At 39.3% G+C, this 23,243-nt stretch overlaps 1 protein-coding gene across 1 annotated transcript in view; it reads left to right on the plus strand.

Annotated features, from left to right (window-relative positions):
* The first annotated feature begins 2,219 nt into the window (after positions 1–2,219).
* LOC133517499 (fatty acid synthase-like) overlaps positions 2,220–23,243 on the plus strand; it is a 67,720-nt gene continuing 46,696 nt past the window's right edge. The window contains exons 1-18 of the mRNA XM_061850833.1: positions 2,220–3,085; positions 6,654–6,846; positions 8,265–8,388; positions 9,765–9,968; positions 10,712–10,828; positions 10,933–11,096; positions 12,107–12,249; positions 12,683–12,886; positions 13,594–13,780; positions 14,329–14,491; positions 15,598–15,767; positions 16,150–16,301; positions 16,666–16,849; positions 17,016–17,164; positions 17,479–17,660; positions 17,859–17,978; positions 18,807–18,916; positions 20,103–20,293. Coding sequence (XP_061706817.1) covers positions 2,930–3,085; positions 6,654–6,846; positions 8,265–8,388; positions 9,765–9,968; positions 10,712–10,828; positions 10,933–11,096; positions 12,107–12,249; positions 12,683–12,886; positions 13,594–13,780; positions 14,329–14,491; positions 15,598–15,767; positions 16,150–16,301; positions 16,666–16,849; positions 17,016–17,164; positions 17,479–17,660; positions 17,859–17,978; positions 18,807–18,916; positions 20,103–20,293 — 2,913 coding nt within the window. The 5' untranslated portion in view covers positions 2,220–2,929. The remainder of the gene's footprint in view (positions 3,086–6,653; positions 6,847–8,264; positions 8,389–9,764; positions 9,969–10,711; positions 10,829–10,932; positions 11,097–12,106; positions 12,250–12,682; positions 12,887–13,593; positions 13,781–14,328; positions 14,492–15,597; positions 15,768–16,149; positions 16,302–16,665; positions 16,850–17,015; positions 17,165–17,478; positions 17,661–17,858; positions 17,979–18,806; positions 18,917–20,102; positions 20,294–23,243) is intronic.

Genomic DNA, 23,243 nt, shown 5'->3' on the forward strand with positions numbered 1-23,243 from the left:
ATGTATATCATATATTTTTTTTAGTTTTATCATTCTGTTATTTTAGAAGTTACATGGGGGGGGGGGGGGGACGATGGAAGTGTTTTGGAACTGTCTCTCGCGCAAACTTTTAAGTTTAGAAAAAATGATATTAGAAACCTCAATATCATTTTTGAAGACCTACCCATAGATACCCCACACGTATGGGTTTGATGAAAAAAATTTTTTGGGTTTCATTTCTAAGTATGGGGAACCCCCAAAATTTATTTTTGTATGAAAATCTTAATGCGTTCCATAGAATACATCTACTTACCAAGTTTGAACAGTATAGTGCTTATAGTTTCGGAAAAAAGTGGCTGTGACATAAACGGACAGACAGACGGACATGACGAATCTATAAGGGTTCTGTTTTTTGCCATTTGGCTACGGAACCCTAAAAAGGGGCAAAGTTACACTCTATCTATACTAGTTCATCTAATGGCATCATGTCGTTCAATATTAGGGTACTTGATTTTGGTTTTATACTGGTTCATCTTTTGGGGTCAAAACGTTCAGAGTTAGGAGTCGTTAGGGCACCGTGTTCATCTTCTGGGCATTTTGCCCTATTTCATCAAATAATATTCTTTTATAAAAATACTGAATTACAATATGAGCATTTGGAATAATTAATTCTAATCTGGAGTATATGCTGAATCATATTAAAAAATTAAAGTTGTTAAGAATAATTTACAACATGTGTAAAAAAAAATCTAAAGATAGGGGTAGTCGCTTAACTGGTCATCTTTTGGTGATTTCACCCCACTTACAAAAAAAAAAACATAGGAAACATGGTCTCATCTCCTGGTGTTCGACTTCCAGATGCAAGCTTGGGTATAAAAGCCACTGGGCTATCAAACGACTACGCAGCAAATTGTCCAAATAGGTACATACATTTATAATACTACGAATGTGTAGGTTTAGAATATTAAATATTCTGAACACGTAAACATTATTAGCATATTGTATGCACTCCAGTAAGGCAAAAGACATAGTTTACCATTTTTAAGGTTAGTAATTTGACGTAGGTATTAAATCATGTTTTATACAGGCAGTGACAATTCAAAGGAAAGGAATTCTTTTGAAAGGAAAGAAATGAAAATAAATGTGAGCAAGACGAAAGTAATGGTATTTGAAAAGGGAGAAAGTATGACAAACTGTGAAGTTTTGATTGGTCGCGAAAGAGTTGAACAAGTGAAAGAGTTTGTGTATCTGGGAACCTTGTTTACTAGGGACGGTAAACATGATGAAGACATTGAAAGGAGAGTGAATGCTGGAAATCGTGTGAATGGGGCACTCAACGCTTTTATGAGCAGCCAGAAGGTGTCGCAAAAAGCACGGTTGGCTGTGCATAGAGGGGTGTTGGTGCCTAGTGCCTACATTTATGTATGGTAGCGAAAGTTGGGTATGGCAGAAGAAACATCAGAGTCAAGTGAATGCAGTGGAAATGAGAGCGTTGAGAAGTGTGTGTGGTGTAAAATTACAAGATAGAGTTAGGAACAGTGTGATAAGGGAAAAGTGTGGACTGAACGAAGATGTAGTGACAAAAATTGAGAAAGGTATGTTGAGATGGTTTGGACACGTGGAAAGAATGAGTGAAAGAAGGTTAACAAAGAGAGTGTATAAGGGAGAAGTAGAAGAGGGAGCTGGAAGGGGTAGACCTCGGTGGACTTGCTTTGATCAAATCGGGGAAATCCTGAAGAAAGGCCAGGTCAAGAGCACCCTAAACCGACGAGCGTGTATGAGGAATGTCATGAAAGTGAAGGAAGCGAAAGAGGTATGTCAGGATCGTAGCAAGTGGAAATCCGTGGTCTCTGCCTACCCCTTCGGGAAATAGGCGTGATTATATGTATGTATGACAATTCACTCAATTGTTCGGGCGCGCTTGGCCCACGACTGGTCTTAGCAGTCTAATGGTAATGAGCGAGAAAGAGAACGTGTTTTCAGCCCTGTGTGCTATTATACTTAATTATTGAGGGACATGTTGTTGTTGTCCTAAGGCACCCCAAAGGTGCGAGGGCCTTCACAAGCTCGCGCCACGCCTTCCTATCTTCTGGCCTAGCTCCAGTTCAGCCCGACCGCTCGTAGCTCAATCTCGACGAACCGTCGCCAAGAGCGTACAGGACGCCTCGAACCACGGCTTCTGTCCGGCGGCTTCCAACCGAAAGCGACGGTTGCGTTATTCGTTTCTCCTCTTCGAATTTCGAGGGTTAAGGTGTTTCCAATTTTTTGAAACGCTTGTATTACGTTCTATATTAACTAAAACTTGCCCTAAAATTCAACTTTTATACTAAAAACGGCTTTAAATATGTTAAATTAACAAAATATATTTTGACAGATGCTTTCGCGCCCAAAACGCTGTTTGAAAATTGTGTGACGTCACAGTTTACGGTTTGACACATAACTACATACACACGTAGAAGATACGAACTGTCAACTGACATTTGTCATTTGTTGTTTATCGCCTAACTGTCAACAGTGTCAATCCGAGAGTTGTGACGTCATCAGAATCTTCAAAGACGTTTCGAGTTTGGTCACGTGATGTGTGCCAAAAGATATTTAAAATTCAATAGTTACAAAAATATGGTCATTACAGGTCCCCTAAAAGTAGTTTAACATGTCCTTATAATCCAAAAGAATTTATTGGGATACAATTCTGCCCTAAGATTTGTAGAAGGAAACAACCCTATTCAATAAATTCTCAACTCTGTTGCATTGCACCTAACCATTTAGAAAGCCCTAAAAATAAATTACTTCACTCAAATTGACACACTCAACCTGTACCTCTTGCATTCTATGTCATTGAAAAGACCCCTAGACATTAGGTTAGTAATGTATAAAAGGCAGTTGTAAATTAGTCCGCACATTATTGTTGCCTACCTATAGCAAGTTGTGGTATAACTAAGTGTAGATAATGGCACCGACTCCGCAGGAAATCCCCCGTGTGGTCGATGAGACCCCCAAGCTGCACCCGCGCGATGATGGCGATCGCGTGGTCATCTCTGGCGTGTCAGGGGTCTACCCGGGTACACGCCATATCAAGGAGTTCTCCGAAATGCTCTACAACAAGGTACCTCAACATATTTTTAAGTACTTTCATCTATGGCCTCTATAATGCCAGCAGCAAAGACCAACGTACACAAAGCAGTGGCATTACGTAGTGGCTTACGTGAGCGAATAACTTGCGAATGTGACGCGGCGTGGCGCGGCGGCCCAACGGTATTCGCGTTCACAACGAGATCGCCCACGTAAGACACTTCCATAGGTATCAAAGGATTTAATTCACCCGCACACTGTGGGCTGAAATTCGGTTCTCATTGACATATAAACCGAAGTTGTTATTTTTATGTTTTTTTGATTGAAATAGATTTTGCCCAGCATTGTTATGGTAACCTATGAGCTTTAGACGATTTGGAATGAAAATTGTCGAGTTACGAACTTTTTTCAAAATAAATGTATGGATATGGAGCAGGAAAACGAAATCATTATTACTCAAGAACCGCAAAACAAACCCTAATATCCTCGCAGGTGGTTATACTACGAATTATTTGTGATTTTTTGGAATACTACATATATCCGTCACGGGTGCGATTTTTTTTTAAATTCATTTATTGTTTCTATGAAAAAAGCACAAAAACCAAAGTCAACATTTTAAGATTTTTTTGATTGAAATGGGTTTTGCGTAGTGTGTTTATGCAAAGTTATAAGTTTCAGACGATTTTAATTGAAAATAGTAGTTTTTTTTTCAAAAAAAAATGTATGGAGCCGGAACAAAATATCAAAATATCTCAAGAACCGCAACAAATACGGTAATATCCTCGCAGATAGTTATACTACTAATTATTTGTGATTTTTTGGCATACTACATATAGCCGTCACGGGTGCAGTTTTATGGAAAAAACAAAAACCAAAGTCAACATTATAAGATTTTTTTGACTGAAATGGGTTTTGCCCAGTACGTTTATGCTAAGTTATAAGTTTCAGACGGTTTGAGTTGAAAATAGGAGAGTAATGATTTAAAAAAAAAAATTGGGGGAACAAAAAATCAAAATATCTGAAGTACCGCAACAATTATGGTCTGTACAACAAATTCGTAGAATAACCGTCTGCCAGGATATTACCGTATTTGTTGCGGTTCTTGAGATATTTTGATTTTTTGTTCCGCCTCTACTATTTTCAATTAAAATCGTCTGAAACTTATAACTTTGCATAAACACACTACGCAAAATCAAAAAAATCTTAAATGGTTGACTTTGATTTTTGTGCTTTTTCCATAGAAACTATTGATGATTTAAAAAAAAAAACACACATCTGAGGGATATATGTAGTATGCCAAAAAATCACAAATAATTCGTAGTATAACCACCTGCGCGGATATTACGGTTTGTTTTGCGGTTCTTGAGTAATAATTATTTTTTGTTCCTGCTACATACATTTAAAAAAAATCGTAACTCGACATTGTTCATTCCAAATCGCCTAAAATTCATAGGTACCATAACAATGCTGGGCAAAACCTATTTCAATCAAAAAAACATAAAAATAACAACTTCGGTTTCTATGTCAATGAGAGCCGAATTTCAGCCCACAGTGCCGCGCCGCGCCGCGCCGCTTCGCGTTCGCGAGTTATTCGCTCACGTAAGCCGCTAAATTAGCCACATAATTTTGACTAAGGTGTAGAGTTTATGAAATTAGGGCTTTTAGAGTTAGCAGTTTGGCTCTACATGAGATCTGATAACTTTTTGACAATGCAAGCCTTATGGTTTCGCCTTGGCAATATTTTACATGAAAATGTGTTTGGTGGTTTCACTATTTCGCTACGCACACTATGCAATCGAAACTTTTTATGTTTAATAAGTCTACTATCGACATCATATTCCGAGAATTTAGTTTATATGGTATAATATAAATCCAAAACCCAAGTTATGAGGGTTCAAAAAAGCGACGAACCACTTCGAGAAAAGGTAGGTAGTAGGGTTTGCAAACCAGATTGATTTCCAATCCGGCCGGATTTTGGCCATAACCCGGCCGGATCCAGCCGGACCGGATCCGGTTTGGTATAGGGATATTATAGTTAATTAAATGACATATTTTTCTAGTATTTTGCGTAACACGTATTCCTATCTATATCTATAATTTGAAGTTAATAAATAACTTCTTAACAATAAATTAGAACTTAGTAGTAAAAAGTGTGACACTGTGTATATCACTTTTAAAAACATTATATGAAATCGGCCATTTATTATATTTAACCATTCACAAGTGCTCAAATTTTCGTTTACAATTTATAAATTTGATTAGTTTCCAAAGCCCGGTAATGGGATGTGGGGTGGGAATTGGAACTCCTTGAAAGGACAAGTTTTCGAAACTGTTTTTTGATTAAATTCTTTGTAACGTTGACATCCATTCTAGTAAGAAAATAAGATATTATACCATTAACCGAAATGATATTAAATTTGCCCTCAGTTTTTTGCCCGAGAAAGTAATAGACTGCATGATTTAAAAAAAAAATAACTTTTTCTTAATTTATAGAAAATTATATTGGTCAAATTATAGGGAATGGAACACGATACGACAATCCCATGCGAAAAATAAAAGAGCTTGAAATCCATCGCGGAAAGGGACTCCCTAAGAAAAGTTACATGAAGGAAATGTACCGCCGGCGCCGACTTAATCCTGCTCATTTGTTTACTTTTAATCTCCTATCACAACATTAACCTTCTCTTTAGTATAAATTACAAATGCCTTCCATGGCACCTCTATCCTTTAATTTTTCCTTCTATTACAGATATTACAGTATTTATGTAATCGTCATATCGTCGTTTTATGCTCTGTTCAACTTCATACCTCTCATCCGTCGCCTTTTCCTCATCTAAAACGCACAGTGCGTGCTGTAATTAGGCGTTTTTTTTTTACCGGATCCGGTGATTTTTACCGGATCCGGTAGCTCTTGAAAATTGCCGGATCCGGCCGGATTACCGGATCCGCCGGATCGGATTGAAATCCCTAGTAGGTAGTGCCCTTGCGCTTCGCTTGGTTCATCTTTGCGGGGGCATTACCGTGCCCCCAGATCAGCGCGTGGGGCTGTCTTAATACTTCATATTTAATCTACGCGATAAAAACATTAAATGATCTGGGTCAGCGCGTGCGCTAATTTCTTATAAGTTACCGTCACACGCTGATAGGTACTTAATATTTGCCGGCATAATAATGATCATGCCAAATGATGGCTTTTGTCTGTCTTCTGCGTGCGTCTTCCACACCGGAGATCGTGGTTCGGAAGCCCATCAAGTATTTTACAAGCTTTTATTTAACTTGCCCTGTTAGTAATGTTAGTATTATGTTAGTTAATGTGGGTCAAATCTTGGAAACTAAATTTGACCCCCTTCCCGATTTCCGATTGAGCTGAAAATTTGCATATATATTTAAATTAGGTGACTCGAGCTGATCCGATGATGGAGACAGGAGGTGGCCATAAGAACTTTGTGATGAAACAACGCAAACCTAATTGTGTTTCGGGTTTTCAGAAGTCTCGATGAATATTAGTTGCCTGTGGTAAAATAAGTACAGTCAGCGTCAGCGATAAAAGCTTGTACCAAAATGGTATTTTTGGCAAAAACTACAAGGTATTCCATATTCAGGTGGACCCGATCGCAGAAACCAAGCCCCGCTGGGACTACATGCACCCAGAGGTGCCGGATCACGTAGGCATCATTCCTGGCGTGGATCAGTTCGACGGACAGTTCTTCAGGGTGGCCTATCGCATGGGGTTCTACATGGACCCCATGTCGCGGAAAATGCTTGAGCATGTTTACCAAGCCATCTATGATGCAGGTACGAACTTAACATTAATAATTAAATGTTAATCATTTATTTAACTAGTTTTAGTTTATGAATAATAAGTCTGTTTATTTTCGTGTCTGACCGATGACGACATTAATCATAATGATTAATTCAATTTGAGAATTAACCTTGACCTACGAGTACAATCCAAGTCTATTTAGGGGACACTGGGAAATAAATAAAAACGTAGGTGAGAACCTACCTGATTTACATAGATACTCGTATCGTTTAACATATTATTTACATAAAATAAATTTAATTAGCTTTAAAACATGTTTAGCCTAGGCCAGCAAAATAACTATCTAAAAAAATGACATAACCTATTTTAGGTTTATCATTAACAAGAAATCCATATAATTATAGAACCACTCACAAAATTTCACGAGAATCAATCGGATCGACATAAAAAAAATCACTACAACGGCTCGTAAAGTCTCTCTTTGTTTCAAAAACTGATGAGAAAGTTGCATTTTTTTCCGCAGCAGAATAATCTAATGAAAATGTTGTGTTGTTTTCTCATGTAGACTGTCAGAAATGATGATTTTGAATGATAAATATTTAATAATATTCATTTGAATTTGATTTGTAAAGTTTGTATTTTCTTTTGGTTGTGTTTGCGTCAGTGTGGTGAAAAATGTTGTGTTTCACTACTTTCACTCGGGAGCAATGTTTGTTTAATCCCTCGCAACGCTCAAGACTTTACTTTTCGAACCACTCGCTATTCTCGCGGTACAATTTTGAAGTTCAACATCCAGCATTTTTTAAAATACTTGCTTCCCTATTAGTAAGATATCATAAAGTCAATAATTTAATGCATAAGAAGCATACGATTTCGACCAATCCAGGAGCTCAAACTCACTCGGAAAGTGGATTTTGAGCCCCTGGACTGATTACAATAGGTTTTCAAAGTACAATCTTAACTTACCGTATCTTTGTGATCTTACTTAAGAAGTATCAAGACTCCCTCCCACCCCCTTGTAAGGAAAAATAAGACATGGTCGTACCCCCCCCCCCCTCTCCTTAATTCTCTTCCGTAATAAATGAATGGTGCCAATTGTTGTTACTCGAAATTAGGTGACTCAGAGGCACTTTTGTCTTTTTGAGTGTTGTGTTGAAATTATTGTACTCCAAGTTATATACAATATAATATGGTAAAATTGGTAGATACCACAAGCTAATGAATATTAATTACACCTTACTATTTCTACTTATCCGTTCAAAGCCGGAGTGCGACTCTATTCTCTATAATAATTCAAAGTATTTTTAATAATAATTGCATCAAGAAATTGTTCTGATATTTAGAGTAGACTTAAGATGATATTTGTAAAATATAACGTTTTAGAAGTGCTTGTTCCTATTTGAATCGCATTTTAACACAAATATTTGATTTTGACTTTTCTTCATTACAGGTGTAAACCCTGAATATTTATCAGGGAAAAAAGTTGGTGTTTACATGGGAACTTCCTTGTCAGAAAGTGAAAAGGTGATTTTTTACTACGGTCCCGAGGAGAGGACAGGTTTAGGCATCGTCGGGTAAGAAAAGAACATCCCCCCAGCCGTAAATGGTACTGAAAACTCATTTAATTATTTATAGTAGGTATTATTGGGCGATAAATGCCAAGTAGAACACGGATTTTCCAATGTCACTTTGGACCGTTTATTTTAAGTTAGCGAATTCTTTTACAGTATTTGTACTGAGAATAACGAGTTCTTTCGATCCTAATCAATGAAAAGAAGGACCTATGATTTTTTAGCATAGCAGAGATGATTTGTACAGTGTTAAAAAGTGTATAAATAAATATACGCATTCATAGAATATCTTTATGGGTGATGTTACTTGTGGTTAGGTTAAGTTGCCACTGTCAACACTGTGGCATCTTTGCCTGTAGCCAGGGCTTAAGGCGCAGGGTAGGGCAAGGCATTCTCCATACAAACCCTGTGCAAGTTTTATTCGTTAGTTTTGGCACTATAGCATTTAATTTCATTTTTTGCTTGTATATATTGGATATGTAACGCAGAACTTGATGTAGAATTTTTTCTTTATTCAAAAAAATAAAATAAAATAATAATACATCAAGCCCTTAGGTAACAGAAAAATAAGCATATTTACCAAAAATAATAACAGTAGCGCAAACACAAACGAAGAAAAACGCGCACAAAGTTTGTATGGAAAGAGCTTGGCCTAATACCCTTCGCCTTAATTAAAATTAAAAAAAATTTTACGTTTATTTTGTATGTATGTATGTAATACCAAAGAATATAGTTTTACCCCTTTTGGTGTGGAAACACTTGGCCCGTGGGGTCCAGGTGCCCTGAAATTTTTGGGGCTTTGTCAAAGAGGCTTGTGGATGCGACTGGGGACCGTAGGGCTGGCAGCTTCCTCGCACAGCGCATTAGTATTGCAATCCAGCGGGGTAATGCTGCCAGCATCTACGGCACCTTGCCGAGGGGTGAATTTTTATTTTAGTTTAGGTTTTACTAAAAAAATGTATTATGTTGTATTGTATATTGTAATTACACTATTAAATTGAGAAATACCAAAGATAATTTGATATAAAGGTGTATTGTCAAAGAAAACTTTGTAGCGACGTAAATTTACTGCCATCTTTCGGCACATAATTAAAATTTTTAGAACGACCTTTTGAACGAAAGTTTTCTTTTCGTCTCCTGAATTCCTTACGTAGCAAGGCCACATTACAATAAGTGACTTGTATCAAAGTGAAATAAGTAAGCTAAGTTCACTCATTTCATTTATAACAAATTTAAACGAGCTTTCTGAAAACTTAATTTAATATTAAGTTTTACCATACCTCCGGTCCAAATAATATTATAAGTAAGGAAAGCCATGTAGAAGTGAGCACTCTAAGCTTAGTTACTTTATTTCTCTATGTTTGTATTTATTTTGACAGATTCAACAAATCAATGTTCGCCAATCGCGTGTCATACTGGCTGAACGCGAAGGGGCCCTCGATGTCCATAGACGGGGGCTGCTGCAGCTCGGCCGTGGCGTTGGATCAGGCCTACCATGCTATGACGCGCGGCGACTGTGAGGCAGCCGTTGTTGGCGGCTGTAACTTATGCTTGCATCCACAAACTTCTATACTTCTTGGCAGGTAACCGAAACAATAAGCCCCCTCCAGACTATGCGCGTGAATCGCGGCGCGACTTCGCGGTGCGAACATACCGCGACGTTGATGTAGACTCCACACTCGCACAACTTCACGGCGATTTCGCAGTTTGGTTCGCGGCAAGATGGCGCTGAAGCGTCAGCTGATCGGATTTAGTTTGCGGCAAGGCACTGATTCAAACTGGGAACAGTCAAATTGATTTTGTTTGATCAAGTTCGCACCCAATATAACCAAGTAGCCGCCATAGAAGGTTATAACAGTTTAACCGACTCGTGAGCAAATCGCGGCGCGAAGCGATTGCGAGTGTGGAGTCTTGCAAATTCGCGCTTCGCGTCTCCTTTGACGCGGGCCAATTACCGATAAAAAACGGGGAATAAGGCGCGAAGGCGTGAACAATCTGCGAAATCGACGCGAGGGTCCTCCGCACTCGCGTTCGCGGCTTCGCACCTCGATTCGCGCACGAGTGTGGAGGGCCCTATAGATACAACTAGAGTCAGATCAAGATAAGTTATTGGCAGCGATATTGACAACCCAGTCAGTGCAAGTGTTATTTTAAACGTCAAACTGCTATGAAAACGTTTACTTAACTTCCACAGGCTGGGCAATCAAAATCGCTGCCAACTTACCTTGGTCGGACTCTAGCATCCTAAGCTAGGTTAGTTAGTACTTCTGTATCATATCCCACAATATTCAATCAGTTCCCTAATAATTTTGGTTTACGTTTTCAGATCAATCCCTCTATGCAAGGACGGTAAAACTAAATCTTACGATCAATCGGCCGATGGATGTGTAAGATCTGAAGCCATTAATGTGCTCTTCTTGCAGAAAGCTAAAGATGCTCGAAGGTATTGTACCTAAAGTCTGAGCACATTTTAGACGTATCAGATTTGAAGTTGATTAGTTTTAAGTCTTATTATCCTGATAATTCGGCAACTGAATTTGATTTTAGAATTTATGCCGAAGTGGTGAACACCAAAGCAAATTATATTTCTTTTAAAAATGCTGAAAGTTGGAAGAGAGAAAAGGAAGAAGTCACTGGCTTCCTTAAAGAGTTTTATGATGAAATAAAAATATCTCCGCAAGATGTAGAATATGTTGAAGGTTTTGGAGCAGGTAAATAAACATTTATACCTATATTGAAACGTAATTTAGATTTAGGTATTCAGGAATGGCTCAATGCACTAGTTAGTACATCCCTAGGGCCAACACACAATTACACGATACGACGTCGTATCATGGCATGATGCGAATGTGACGTCGTGTCACGTTGCGACATCGTGTAACGTTAGGCTAGGTTACCACGATACGACGTCGTATCATGGCATGATGCGAATGCGACGTCGTGTCACGTTGCGACATCGTGTAACGTTAGGCTAGGTTACCACGATACGACGTCGTATCATGGCATGATGCGAATGCGACGTCGTGTAACGTTAGGCTAGGTTCACACGGCGTAAATTTTTCCCGTATACCGTATACGGGATTATATCGAATACCGTAGTGACAAAATAAATATGGCATCTTTTAAAATAATTCACACGGCGTCCATGCGGGAAAGCCGTCAAGCCGTGTGAACGATTTTGACAGTTGCCATACAAATTTTGTGACACGACGTCGCAAAGTGACACGACATCGCATCGTACCACGATACGACGTCGTATCGTGTAATGGTGTGTTAGCCCTAGATGTAGATGTAGTGTAGGGAAAGGTATTAAACGCGAGACTAGGTATAACGCGAGGCGTAACGCAGTCTCCTTATTGCGACTGTTCACCCAACCGAGTTCGGTCCCAGATTGCGCCCTTCTTAGCCTTCACCCTCACTAATTAGTCTACAAAAATCCATCAGCTTATCCATTTATTACCTAAACAGTGCAATTCCGAGAACGCGTTCCGACGTTATTAAAACAGCCTGACGCCATATAATAGTTTCCCATGTTTCCAATCTACTTGAATCTCAATCTTCCACTTTTAGTACGGCGTAATGATATCATTTGCGCGTCAACACAATAAATAAATAATTTGTGTGTAAATGTCTTTTTTTTTTTTATTGCATTCTTGAGCAAAATATTTACTGAAGGCGTAAAATTAACATCTTTATTTACAAAATGATTGCATTATTTTAGCCGACCCCAACACTGATAAAACAGAGTTGGAGGTGTTCGATGATATTTTTTGTGGAAATCGGGACCAACCCCTTTACGTCGGCAGCGTCATGTCCAACGTCGGCTACACCGAGTCTGCTACGGGCATAGCGGCTGTCACTAAGGTCTGAGAATTATTTCCTTTATATATTTTTCTTCTTAAGTTAGGTACATTTAGAGCTAATATGGATATAAAAATAAAATACAAAAAGATATACAACATATTTATACATATTATAAAAAAATTGTCCTTGGGTGCGCCAGCAGCGGGGCAAAGCCCAAGCTGCCGGTGCTCAGGGCCGCAGGGAGAGGAACCGACGGAAAATCCACGCCGTGTCCAAGACTATCACCTTCTGCATCACCCTAGCCTGGATCAATCCAGCCAATTAGCGAGTTTCTCAAGTTGTTGGTCGAGACCGTTCCTGAAACGACTATCGGGACAATTATCGTTAAATGCACCTCCCACATGGTGGTTATCTCGAGAGTCAAGTCTAGGTACTCAGAGGGACTAAACGATTAGTGAAGGATGATCCCATAATATTTTTTTTTTTGGAACAGGTGCTCCTAGGGTACCACACTGGTCATCTGGCGGGCACCCTTCACTGCTCGCAACCGCGCGGAGACGTGGCAGCATTACGTGAAGACCGCATCAGGATCCTGTGCGACCACCGGCCCACCGCGCGGTCCTATATTGCTGTCAACGGGCTGTCTGTCAGCGGCATCAACTCGCACGTGCTCCTGCACGGCCATTACAAACCCAAGGTTAAAACGAAAAATATAAGTTGGACACCGCGTCGCTAAGACGGAGCTGTGACTTCATGACACGCTGATTTTGCAGACATAATCATTTATCGGGTTTGATTTGAGCCAATGACCGCTCGGCCCTCAAGTTGTGAAAGAAGTTTTGTCTTAGCGACGTTAAGTTCATGGTATTTTAGATCCATGGTTGAAAGAAAATTTCTTTTTACTTTTATTTAGTCGCATTTTTCAGTGAAGAATATTTTTACGTACCTAAACATCAAGTCAAAATGATTAATAAAGGAACAAGCTGAAAATAATGTCTAATCCAATAAGATAAGTAAATGTTAAGGGGCTATCCAGTTTTGTGGATGCTAAATATGAACTCCAATGTAATTACTATGACTTTAATATTAAAAATTATACAAAAATGTAACGGACCCGAGCCATTGCCGCGGTGGCTAGTAAGTCACGTCATCACTTCGGCTGCCCCCAGTGCCCCCCGCTGGCACCTCACCCCGCGATCGCCCTGCTGGAGTGGTACGCGACAGTCAAATCAGTTAATATAAACATCAAAAATTTCGCTTCTAGTTATTCTAGTCGTTAGCGTGCGTGGTATGGTTTTGAAAAACATTCTGCATTTATAAAAAACGTCACAATGCTTTAACTTTTTATTGCTTTAGTTACGTTAGGTACCTACGACATATCCTAATTTATTTTCTCTATTTTAGGATTTGACCAAATATCAGTGCAGCATACCTCGCTTGGTGTTACTCTCGAGCCGAACGGATTCGGGAGTGCAAAATGTGATCAATCAATTAAAATCTCAACCCATAGATGCCGAGGAGTTGGCTTTAATTCATAACATTCACTCCTCTAAAGTTAATGGTCACCTAGGCAGAGGATTCGCTATTTTGGGTGAGTAATTCATTCACGTCCAAATACAATGGGATACTTTGTAAAAAATATGCATGTAGATATTATAGTTGCAAAGATATAACCATAAGCAATCGCACCATAACTTTTCGTAACATCTGATCTGGTCTCATCTGACCTGCTCTACGCCTTTTTAAAAACATTTCACATTATGGCACTGGAGTTCACAAAATGTTAAAATACTGTTATTTACCAAAAAAATTAAATAGAAAACAATACCTAAATCGATTTCGTTGAATTTTCCTTATTTAGTGAATTAGTAGTTTAAGTCATAAAGTCATAATGAAGAAAGCATAAAACAACGAAATATTTCATTTTAAAATTTTGAGGTAATGCTTTATGTTAGATTATTGGTAACGACGTTATAAAATTCCTTGAAAAGGAAAATATGTTTCCTAAAAGCTATAACTGACGCGCGTACCGAACCGCGACCTTGGTCTGTAGGTACGCCCGTCTGTTCAGGCTTTTAAAAATGTCTGGCGAAAGTGCTAATATAAATAAACCCTTATTAAAAGGAATATCTTTCTTAGATACAGACAAAGAATCGAAAACCACGAGCCTGATCGAGAAGGCGGAGTACTTCGACGGTGCCTCGAGACCACTGTGGTTCGTGTACAGCGGCATGGGCTCGCAGTGGCCGGGCATGGGCACGCAACTCATGCGCATTCCGATCTTCGCTGCGGCCATTGAGCGGTTAGATATTAATTTAGTGTAACAAGAAATTGCATCAGCTAACAAATCTAAAGGGGCCCACTGATTAACAGTCCGCCGGACGATATCGGACAGTCAGTTAGAACTAAAAGTTGACTGTCCGAACAACTGAATGTAGGCGCGACGAAATGTTCGTGGAAAATAACTTTGAAAGGCGCGTCTTTTACCAGTGATTAAATTGGTTTGCCAGATTATTCCTTGTTAAAAAACATTAGTGAATGAAAGCACGTGAAAGTGACTGATCATTAAACGTTCGTAATGATCTGCCGTTTGATTTGATGTCTGTACATAGGGTGAGGGTGACTGCTTTAATTATTGGCTACTACATACTAATTGGCCATAATTCTGGCTGGCCATAGAAATAAAAAAGTCTATAAAAATCTTATTTTTAAGAATGGCCAATTACTATGTGGTGGCCAATGACAGTAGCAGTCCACCCTACTGTATACATATAGTAGGGGAAGTCCAGGAATAATGGACACCTTTACATTTGACTGGTCATAACAGTAAAGTTTAACACGGAAGAAATTACAAAAATGTCTATACTTAATCCGTCTTTATTCAAAAAACTTTACAAATAACATTAACCCTTACTTTTTACTTAATATTTTTTGTAATTTTAAATAATAAATTAAAAAATATATTTTATACGCTTATCTCAGGGTGCGGAGTAAAGTGAAACTGGCCCCGGTCAAAGCAAATATCCCAAAGTGAACTAGATATCCGCCTTTCTCGATCCACTTTGCCAGTTATTAACACAATTAGTCAGTTAACGAAATTAGTTCGCTTTGCCTGGGGTGTTCACTTTACCCGAAGGAAACGTAGCAATTAATTCATTTTTAATGTCACACAAATAAACGTGTTTTGAATTATAATTGATAAATCAGAAATTGTAAGCTTCATAACGATGTTTGCCTATGTTGTTTATAAATACTGACAACAGCACCAATTTTGTTAGTGCAATTAAATATTTCGTGAAGAACTCGCCTGCTCTGCTTTTTTTACTTCAGGATATAGGTACTTAGGATGACGAATAATAATAAATAGAGTGCCCGATGAAATCTAATAACATTTTTTTTCTTCAACAGCTGTCGACAAGTATTAGAACCGAAAGGCATAGACGTTGTCCATATTATAACGTCGCCCGACAAAACCATCTTCGATAATATTATACATTCATTCGTGGGCATTACTGCGGTCCAAATTGGCCTTACTGACATTCTGCTTGAATTAGGCTTGGTTCCGGAAAAGATCATAGGTAACAAAACACGCCATTCAATCATTTAATTTAACTTATTACGTTACCAATATACGAGTATATCCATCTGAAATCAGTATCCCTGGAGTGCCCTGCTAATAAGTAGATACTCGTAGCATTAATTCAACATACCTACTTTAACCACGGCTGCTGAGTCTTTTATCATTTTTACCTGGTCAGAAAACTTGGTTTGGGCTCCTCCCAAGACATATTTCTACTCATTACCTAAGAGTATTACTTCACCGTTAATTTTGTTGCATTGAGGTCGTTGCCGTCAATTAGTCAAAATCCCATGATGTTGTCGGTGAGGTGAGTAGAAGTCCTAAGTTATCACGTCCTACAAGGTTGACTCCTTCTCTTCATGTTACCTATACGTTTCCAGGACACAGCATGGGCGAGCTGGGGTGCGCGTACGCTGACGGCTGCATGACAGCCGAGGAGGTGATCCTCGCGGCGTACGGTCGCGGTCTTGTCTCTAAGCAGACTCCTTTCATACGCGGATCTATGGCGGCCGTCGGTATCGGATATGAACAAGTGAGTACTACTGTACGCCGATGCCTGCCTAACGGTCGAGAAGATGATCCTTTCGGCGTACGGTCGCGGTATTCTCTTAGCAGACCCCCTTCTTACTTGGATCTATGGCAGATGTTGGTATCGAGTTTGAGCAGAGTATCACCTGATCCTGATCCTTTTCCTCCTGATGATCCTTTTGGCGAACAGTAGCAGCTATGCAGCTTTTCAGCTGTTGACGCATTAGAAGAAATTTACATCAGAAAATATTTGATACAGTCAATTGGCTAAGATCGGCGATATTCAATCTGTATATTTACTAGATTATATTCATGTTTTTTTTCGTTTACGATATTTATTGTTTCCCTACATATCAAATATCAAACAGGTGTCTAAGATGTGCCCACCGGAGATCGAGGTGGCCTGTCACAATGCGGCTAACTCCAGCACTATTTCCGGCCCCGCTGAGGTTATGTCCCGATTCGTCGCAGAATTAACCGCTAAGGAGATCTTCGCAAAAGAGGTTCCCTGCTCCAATATCGCGTATCATTCACGATACATAGCTGAAGCAGGTATGGTAATCACAATCACTGGACACAGATCCACATGTTGCTCCGGTATGTGAGAGGAACATTGTTTCATAGCGCTGTCACGTTCACATACCTGGGAATATGTGCGTAACTTTACTGATAAATACCAAAAATAGACGACGGATTATTGGCGAACATGTTATTTCAGGGCCTGGACTTCTCAAGTACTTGAAAGAAGTTATTAAAACTCCAAAACTCCGCGGTGAGCGATGGCTGTCAACTTCAGTACCACAAGCAAAATGGGATGAAGAGATTGCCAAGTACTCTTCCGCCGAATACCATACTAACAATCTTCTGGTAAATATTTGAAAATAATACTACAAATACAAAAATAATGGTAGGTAATACGAACGGGTACAAACAATGAAAAGAACGATTAAACTCTAATCGACATTTAATAAGTAGCTAATTATATAGTTTTTCAACATATGTTTTCTGACCACTGTCCGTTTCTTACGGAATAAGACTGATATTACGAGTTTTCAAAACATAACAGACAGACAGAATTAATATTAGGTAACATATATGTAGTAATGATCTCATTACTACATATATGTAAGTACTTGTATTATAGTAAGTAGGTACCTACATCTCATTTCGGTTGATTGCAGAGTCCAGTGTTGTTCGAGGAGACGTCACGGCTGATTCCGAAGGACGCGGTGCTGGTGGAGGTGGCGCCGCATGGGCTGCTGCAGGCCATCCTCAAGCGCGCGCAGCCGTCGTGCGCAAACGTGCCGCTCACACGACGCGGGCATCCCGACAACGCGCGCTTCCTACTCGAAGCACTGGGACAGTGAGTCACACTAATAGTAGTCATGAGGTGGCTAGGACGCGGTGGTCATCGTCAAGCGCGCTGCCGTCGTAAGCGCACGTTCCGCTCACGTGACGCGGGCAATCGTGCATCCTGACAACGCACGCTTCCTACTCGAAGCACTATATAGATTTATATTTATTAAGCCTTCGCTGTCTAATTAAATTTTATGGCTTTCAGCTTGTTCATGGAAGGATACTATCCTGACATTCGCGTTTTGTATCCAAAAGTGGAGTTTCCTGTTTCAACCGGGACACCTCATTTGTCACACTTGGTGGAGTGGGCTCATCAGGAACAATGGTAAAATATCAAAACTGTTACAACTACTTAGTGGCTCTGTGAGCTGTAGACCTCGCGATAAGCTTAAAAGATGTAAAACTCACATTGGACAGGTGCCGTTGGCGCTAATACTGCACCTAAGTCCCATATGACAATTTCCACCATTTTGAACCCAACGAAATTAATAATTCCATCTAACACCGAAACTACTCACATAATTTTCGGGAATCAGTTGACAAATGCGACCTGCAGATGAGAACATCCGGACATACGAAAGCATTTTTGCCCTAGCTGAAATGGAGACCTTCGCTACATATTTCTTATGTATGGAATATTAATTACAAATTCATACAAATTACCATTTCGGAGTTGAATTTCCTTTCGTTACCTTCCGGTCCTTACGGACTGTGATTTTAAGTTACCTACCATATTAAAGTACATACCTACTGATGTCTCAAGAGAATCAAGAGTGTGTAACATCATTCTTTGACAACCGGTCTGACCTAGTGGGTAGTAACCCTGCCTATGAAGCCGATGGTCCTGGGTTCGAATCCCGGTAAGGGCATTTATGTTATTCCTGAGTCATGGATGTTTTCTATGTAATTAAGTAGGTATGTGTATAGTATATCGTTCTTTGAGTACCCACAACACAAGCCTTCTTGACTTACCGTGGGACTTCGTTAATTTGTGTAAAATGTCCCTATAATACTTATTTATTATTTATTTATTATTCTAAAGAAACGTCCGTTCAATAATCCGATTCGACCGCGAAAGATGGCGGCATCAGATTCGTTTTATACTAATATTAAGTGAAATGATATTTTCTTAAAATTATATTTCTTTCGACAGGCCCTACCCCATGTATTTAAGTGCAGTAAGGAAAGAGTCTTCAACATGCACATTTATGATATCCCTTCACGATGATGAACATCTTTATTTACGCGGACACCGTATTGGAGGTACCTACATTCTTAAGGCTCATTTAGACTGCGAGAATCGCATACGAGTTTCATTAAGTATATTGCGGTGTTTGATTGATGTAATCTGTCTGAATTGGATGTAACCAATAAACTTCAATGTAACTAAAATCGCATACGAGTTCGCACGCCGTCTAAATCAGTCCTTACTATCTAAGAAATTTCTGAGACTCCAGTGTCCAGCTTTGGACGTCTTTTGATTGATATGATAACTGATTGGCGTAAAGGTAACAACTTATATTCTGAGACCCTACCGCAAAATCGTAATTCAAATAATAAAAAATCTCTTTACTCTTACTAACACATAATTTGAGTGACGGAGAAAAATGTCCGCAATCGACGAACTTCGATTTTCGCGGTTATAGCCCAGTAACCAGAACCGGGCAGTGTCAATGTCAACTATCTTTAAAAATTGCTGTGGTTTCGCGCATTTCTGATCAGATCAGAACGTTCAGCTACGTGTATCATTTTGTCAAGGACATGGACAGTGATATAGTCAGTTCCGCGTTGATGCACGGTGTAGCATCGCTTTTGAAACAGAAGTCCCACAGACTCGATATCGCGTCAGAAATTAAAAGTCAATTTTAAATTGAAAGCCTCAAGATTGTTTGTATTGGTAGGCAAATTTAGACCCCTGGGACTACAGCCCCTGTTTCACAACGGTTACATCTGGAGTATGTACATTGCTGGTCCAACTAGTAAATATTGACATACCTAGGTACCATATAGTTACTTATCGGCCCGGAAATTAACAGGAAAATATATCAGATGTCAATTTGTTAGCGTGATCAAATACACCCTGGGGTTCTGCAGAAAGGGGATGACCGCTTCACCATACAAAAGAAGTACCCACTTTCCTCCCTAGTTAGCTGGATATTAACATTATGGGTAATATTTTTACGCGATTTGATTGGATGTAGGTATATAAATTATAGCTATGCTCCTGCGTTTGATATCTTTCGATTTTTTAGTTAAATCGAAAAAATAAAATAAAAAATAATTAATCAATCGAAAAAATGCAAACGAATCATATCTATGGTCAATTTACAATATTATTTTCAATTCAGTCAGTATCCAGATATCTAGGAAGAAAAATTGGGAGTTTACGGACTACGCTCGTATGAAGAATCGCTCGTCCACTATCCTCATACTTATACACGTTTGACAGGTAAGACGTTGTTCCCGTTCGCCGCAGCGCTAGTGTGTGCATGGGACACTCTGGCCATGTCGGCGCGCGTGCCGCGCCACGGCGTGTCCGTGAAGTTCAGCGATGTGGTTCTCTACTCGCAACCCACGCTACACGACTCGCGCTTGCTGCGCCTGACTGTTGCATTGCAACGCGGGAATGGCCGGTTTGAGGTGCGGTATTGGCATTTGTTTTTCTTTGAAACAAGCTGCAAGAAATGTAGCGTAATGTGCTTATTTTAGAATCAGAAGGAGCCCGAGAGTCAAACTCGGTTACGAGTTACGACCTCAAGCGTCTAGGGAACTGTTCGGTGGAACGTGTAGCGTGCCGCGGTGACGTCAAACTTTTATTTATAAACTCTCTACAAGCCTCAATTACTTAATTTATGTTTTACCCCTTTCTTACAAATACATAAGTCAAAATGAGAGATTATGACAAACGATTATAATTAAGGGTAGGTAATTTAGTGGGTTTTTTTCCCCGCCAATCTTTGGTAGGCAGGGGTAGAGTATATCACTGCCAAGAACACGTATGTGTGTTCATTTTCTGCTGGAATCGGGGCGCCCGGCACCGAAAGTGTTAAAGATAACAAACAGCATAAAAATAATATGCCACGATATTATACAACGAATAACATTCAATGACGATTCTCGCATCATATGGGGGTTGTCAGTCCTCTCTATTACTAGTGTCTGGTTGAAAGTATACAAAGGAACACTCGTAGTAGCAACCACGGAAAATACTATTTCTGTTGTAGCAACTTACCGCGAACTGGTGTTTGAGGATCTGTCGGTCGCGGTCACACAGCTTGGCCGGCGGCGCCTCTTCCCATTTTATTATAACAGCACAGATCATGTTTTTGCGTTTTCTGTTATTTTGAAATTAGCAAAAACGACAAAAACTCACATAATTATGAAGTAAAAGTAAAGTAGGTAAAATTTTATTTTTAAATCAGTCAATCAGTTTGCGCATTCTGTTAGGAGCGATTTTTATATATATTTTACCAAAAGGACAACATTATATATACATACATACACACATACATACTTACATAGTACATTTTGCAATTAATTAAAAAATTCGCTTATAAATATGAAAATAAGTCCGATGTCAGACTTTCGTAGATTCAAAGTTAAATAGAGTTATTAATTTCGGGTACCTAATGATTCTCCGACAATCAATTCGCAGACAACGATTCGCCGAACAACGTTTCGCAGAGTGATTCATTTTTAGATGTAACTTTTGGTCGACTAACGTTACGCAGACTCTTGGTTCACATAAAGTTCAGTACCCCTAGTGTAAATTTTATCGACATCATAACGTGACGAACGCGTTTGCGTTAAGTCTCATTTTGTATAGGATTTTGAGTTTCCAAAACGTCCCGCTTGGCGCGCTCTTTCTAAATCCAATACAAAATGAGACTAAACGCAAACGCGTACGTCACGTTTCAAAATCGAATTTACTTACACTAGGGGTACAGTTCGCTTCTGTGTAAATTAGTAGAACTATTATTGGACGATTTTCATTTGGCAGAGTAATCTTTTCGTTTAAGGAATGTTTAGTCGAATAACGTTTCACATTTTATACATCGTTATTTTCGAAATTAAAGTCTTTTTACAAAAAAACTGTCTTCAGAAAGAAAGAAATAAAATATTATCCTTTTTTAAGTATATGCGTTAAGCATAGTATTTTTAACTTAAATATGAACATAAGCATAGGTATTGTACAAACAGCAACACTCTTTAACTGCCCACCGGTAGACCTTATGCATTTTGTAATAAGGTCCACCGATGGACAGTTAACAGTGTGGGCCATCGTACAGTCAGCATCAAAAGTAGCGGATCAAATAACGTTTCATAAGTATCTACCATTCTGTAACAGCTTAACAAAAAGTGATGTCTTTAATATAGAACAACTAAGACTGTAAAATATATATTTTGGAACGCGAATTTTAGAAAGTTATCTACATTTGGAAAAGTTATACGGAATATCAGATACTTTTGGCGCGTTGTTTCATCCGCTACTTTTGATGCTGACTGTACCTATGCAATATAGGTTTTTAATATCTGGACGACCGAGCCTTGCTCGGAAAATGTATAAAACTCAAAAATGCGTGTTTTCCCAGAGATACGACCTAGCTAGATCGATTTTTCGCCCCCCGAAAACCCCCATTAAGCAAATTTCATCGAAATCGTTAGAGCCGCTCCGAGATCCCCGAAATGTATAAATACGAGTATATATATACAAGAAGTGCTCCTTTCAAGGCATAAAATTTTATGGTCATTTGTGTTAATTAAAATAAGTATATAATTAAATGTATCAAAACCATGTTTATCAGACTCAAACTAAACGTTGTTGTGTAGGTTAGTCATGCCCTAGTCTAGCCATAAATAAGAGCGAAGTTTTGTTAATCAATATTAATGCTAAATGATTATTCGACCTATTGTGTTTCGACCAGAGACATGTAAGTCGCTTCGCTTGACAGACAGATGAAGTGTGCGAAAGGGAAGCCATGACGTATATGAACAAGCAAGCTTGGACCCGGGTATGTCCTTAAACTACGTCCAAAAGAGAGGTATGGGCAATGTGAATGTCATCTCGCCTTGTGTGGTAGGGCACAGCACAGCAGATGTCATTCCAGATCTAGAGCAGAGCCCAACTGGGGAAGTACCTCCACCTTACAGAAAACCGCAGCCAAATAACACTTGACCCTACTCATAGTGTTGTGTTCCTGCCGGTGAGTAAGGTTGCCAGAGCTCAATGAGGGGGTTGGGGTTAGGGTCGGCAACGCGCATGTAACTCCTCTGGAGTTGCAGGTGTACATAGGCTACGGAGACTGCTTACCGTCAGGCAGGCCGTATGCTTGTTTGCCACCGACGTAGTATAAAAAAAAAAAAAAGCCATAAGTGCGAAAGAGGCAGACTACATATGAGAAAACGTAACCAATTTTGAGTTCAAAGGCGGCCGAGGCGGCCAAGATCATATTGCCGTATTTTTTAACGTGAAAAATATAAGAGAATCAAAAAGAAAAATATATATTAAGTAATTTAGTTACGATGGTGTCATGTTGTGTGCCGGGTTGTAGTGTTTCAGGGCCAAAAAACCCAGGAAAATACTCATTTC

The sequence above is a fragment of the Cydia pomonella genome, chromosome 4 (assembly GCF_033807575.1).
Source record: "Cydia pomonella isolate Wapato2018A chromosome 4, ilCydPomo1, whole genome shotgun sequence".
In the NCBI taxonomy this organism is placed as follows: Eukaryota; Metazoa; Arthropoda; class Insecta; order Lepidoptera; family Tortricidae; genus Cydia; species Cydia pomonella.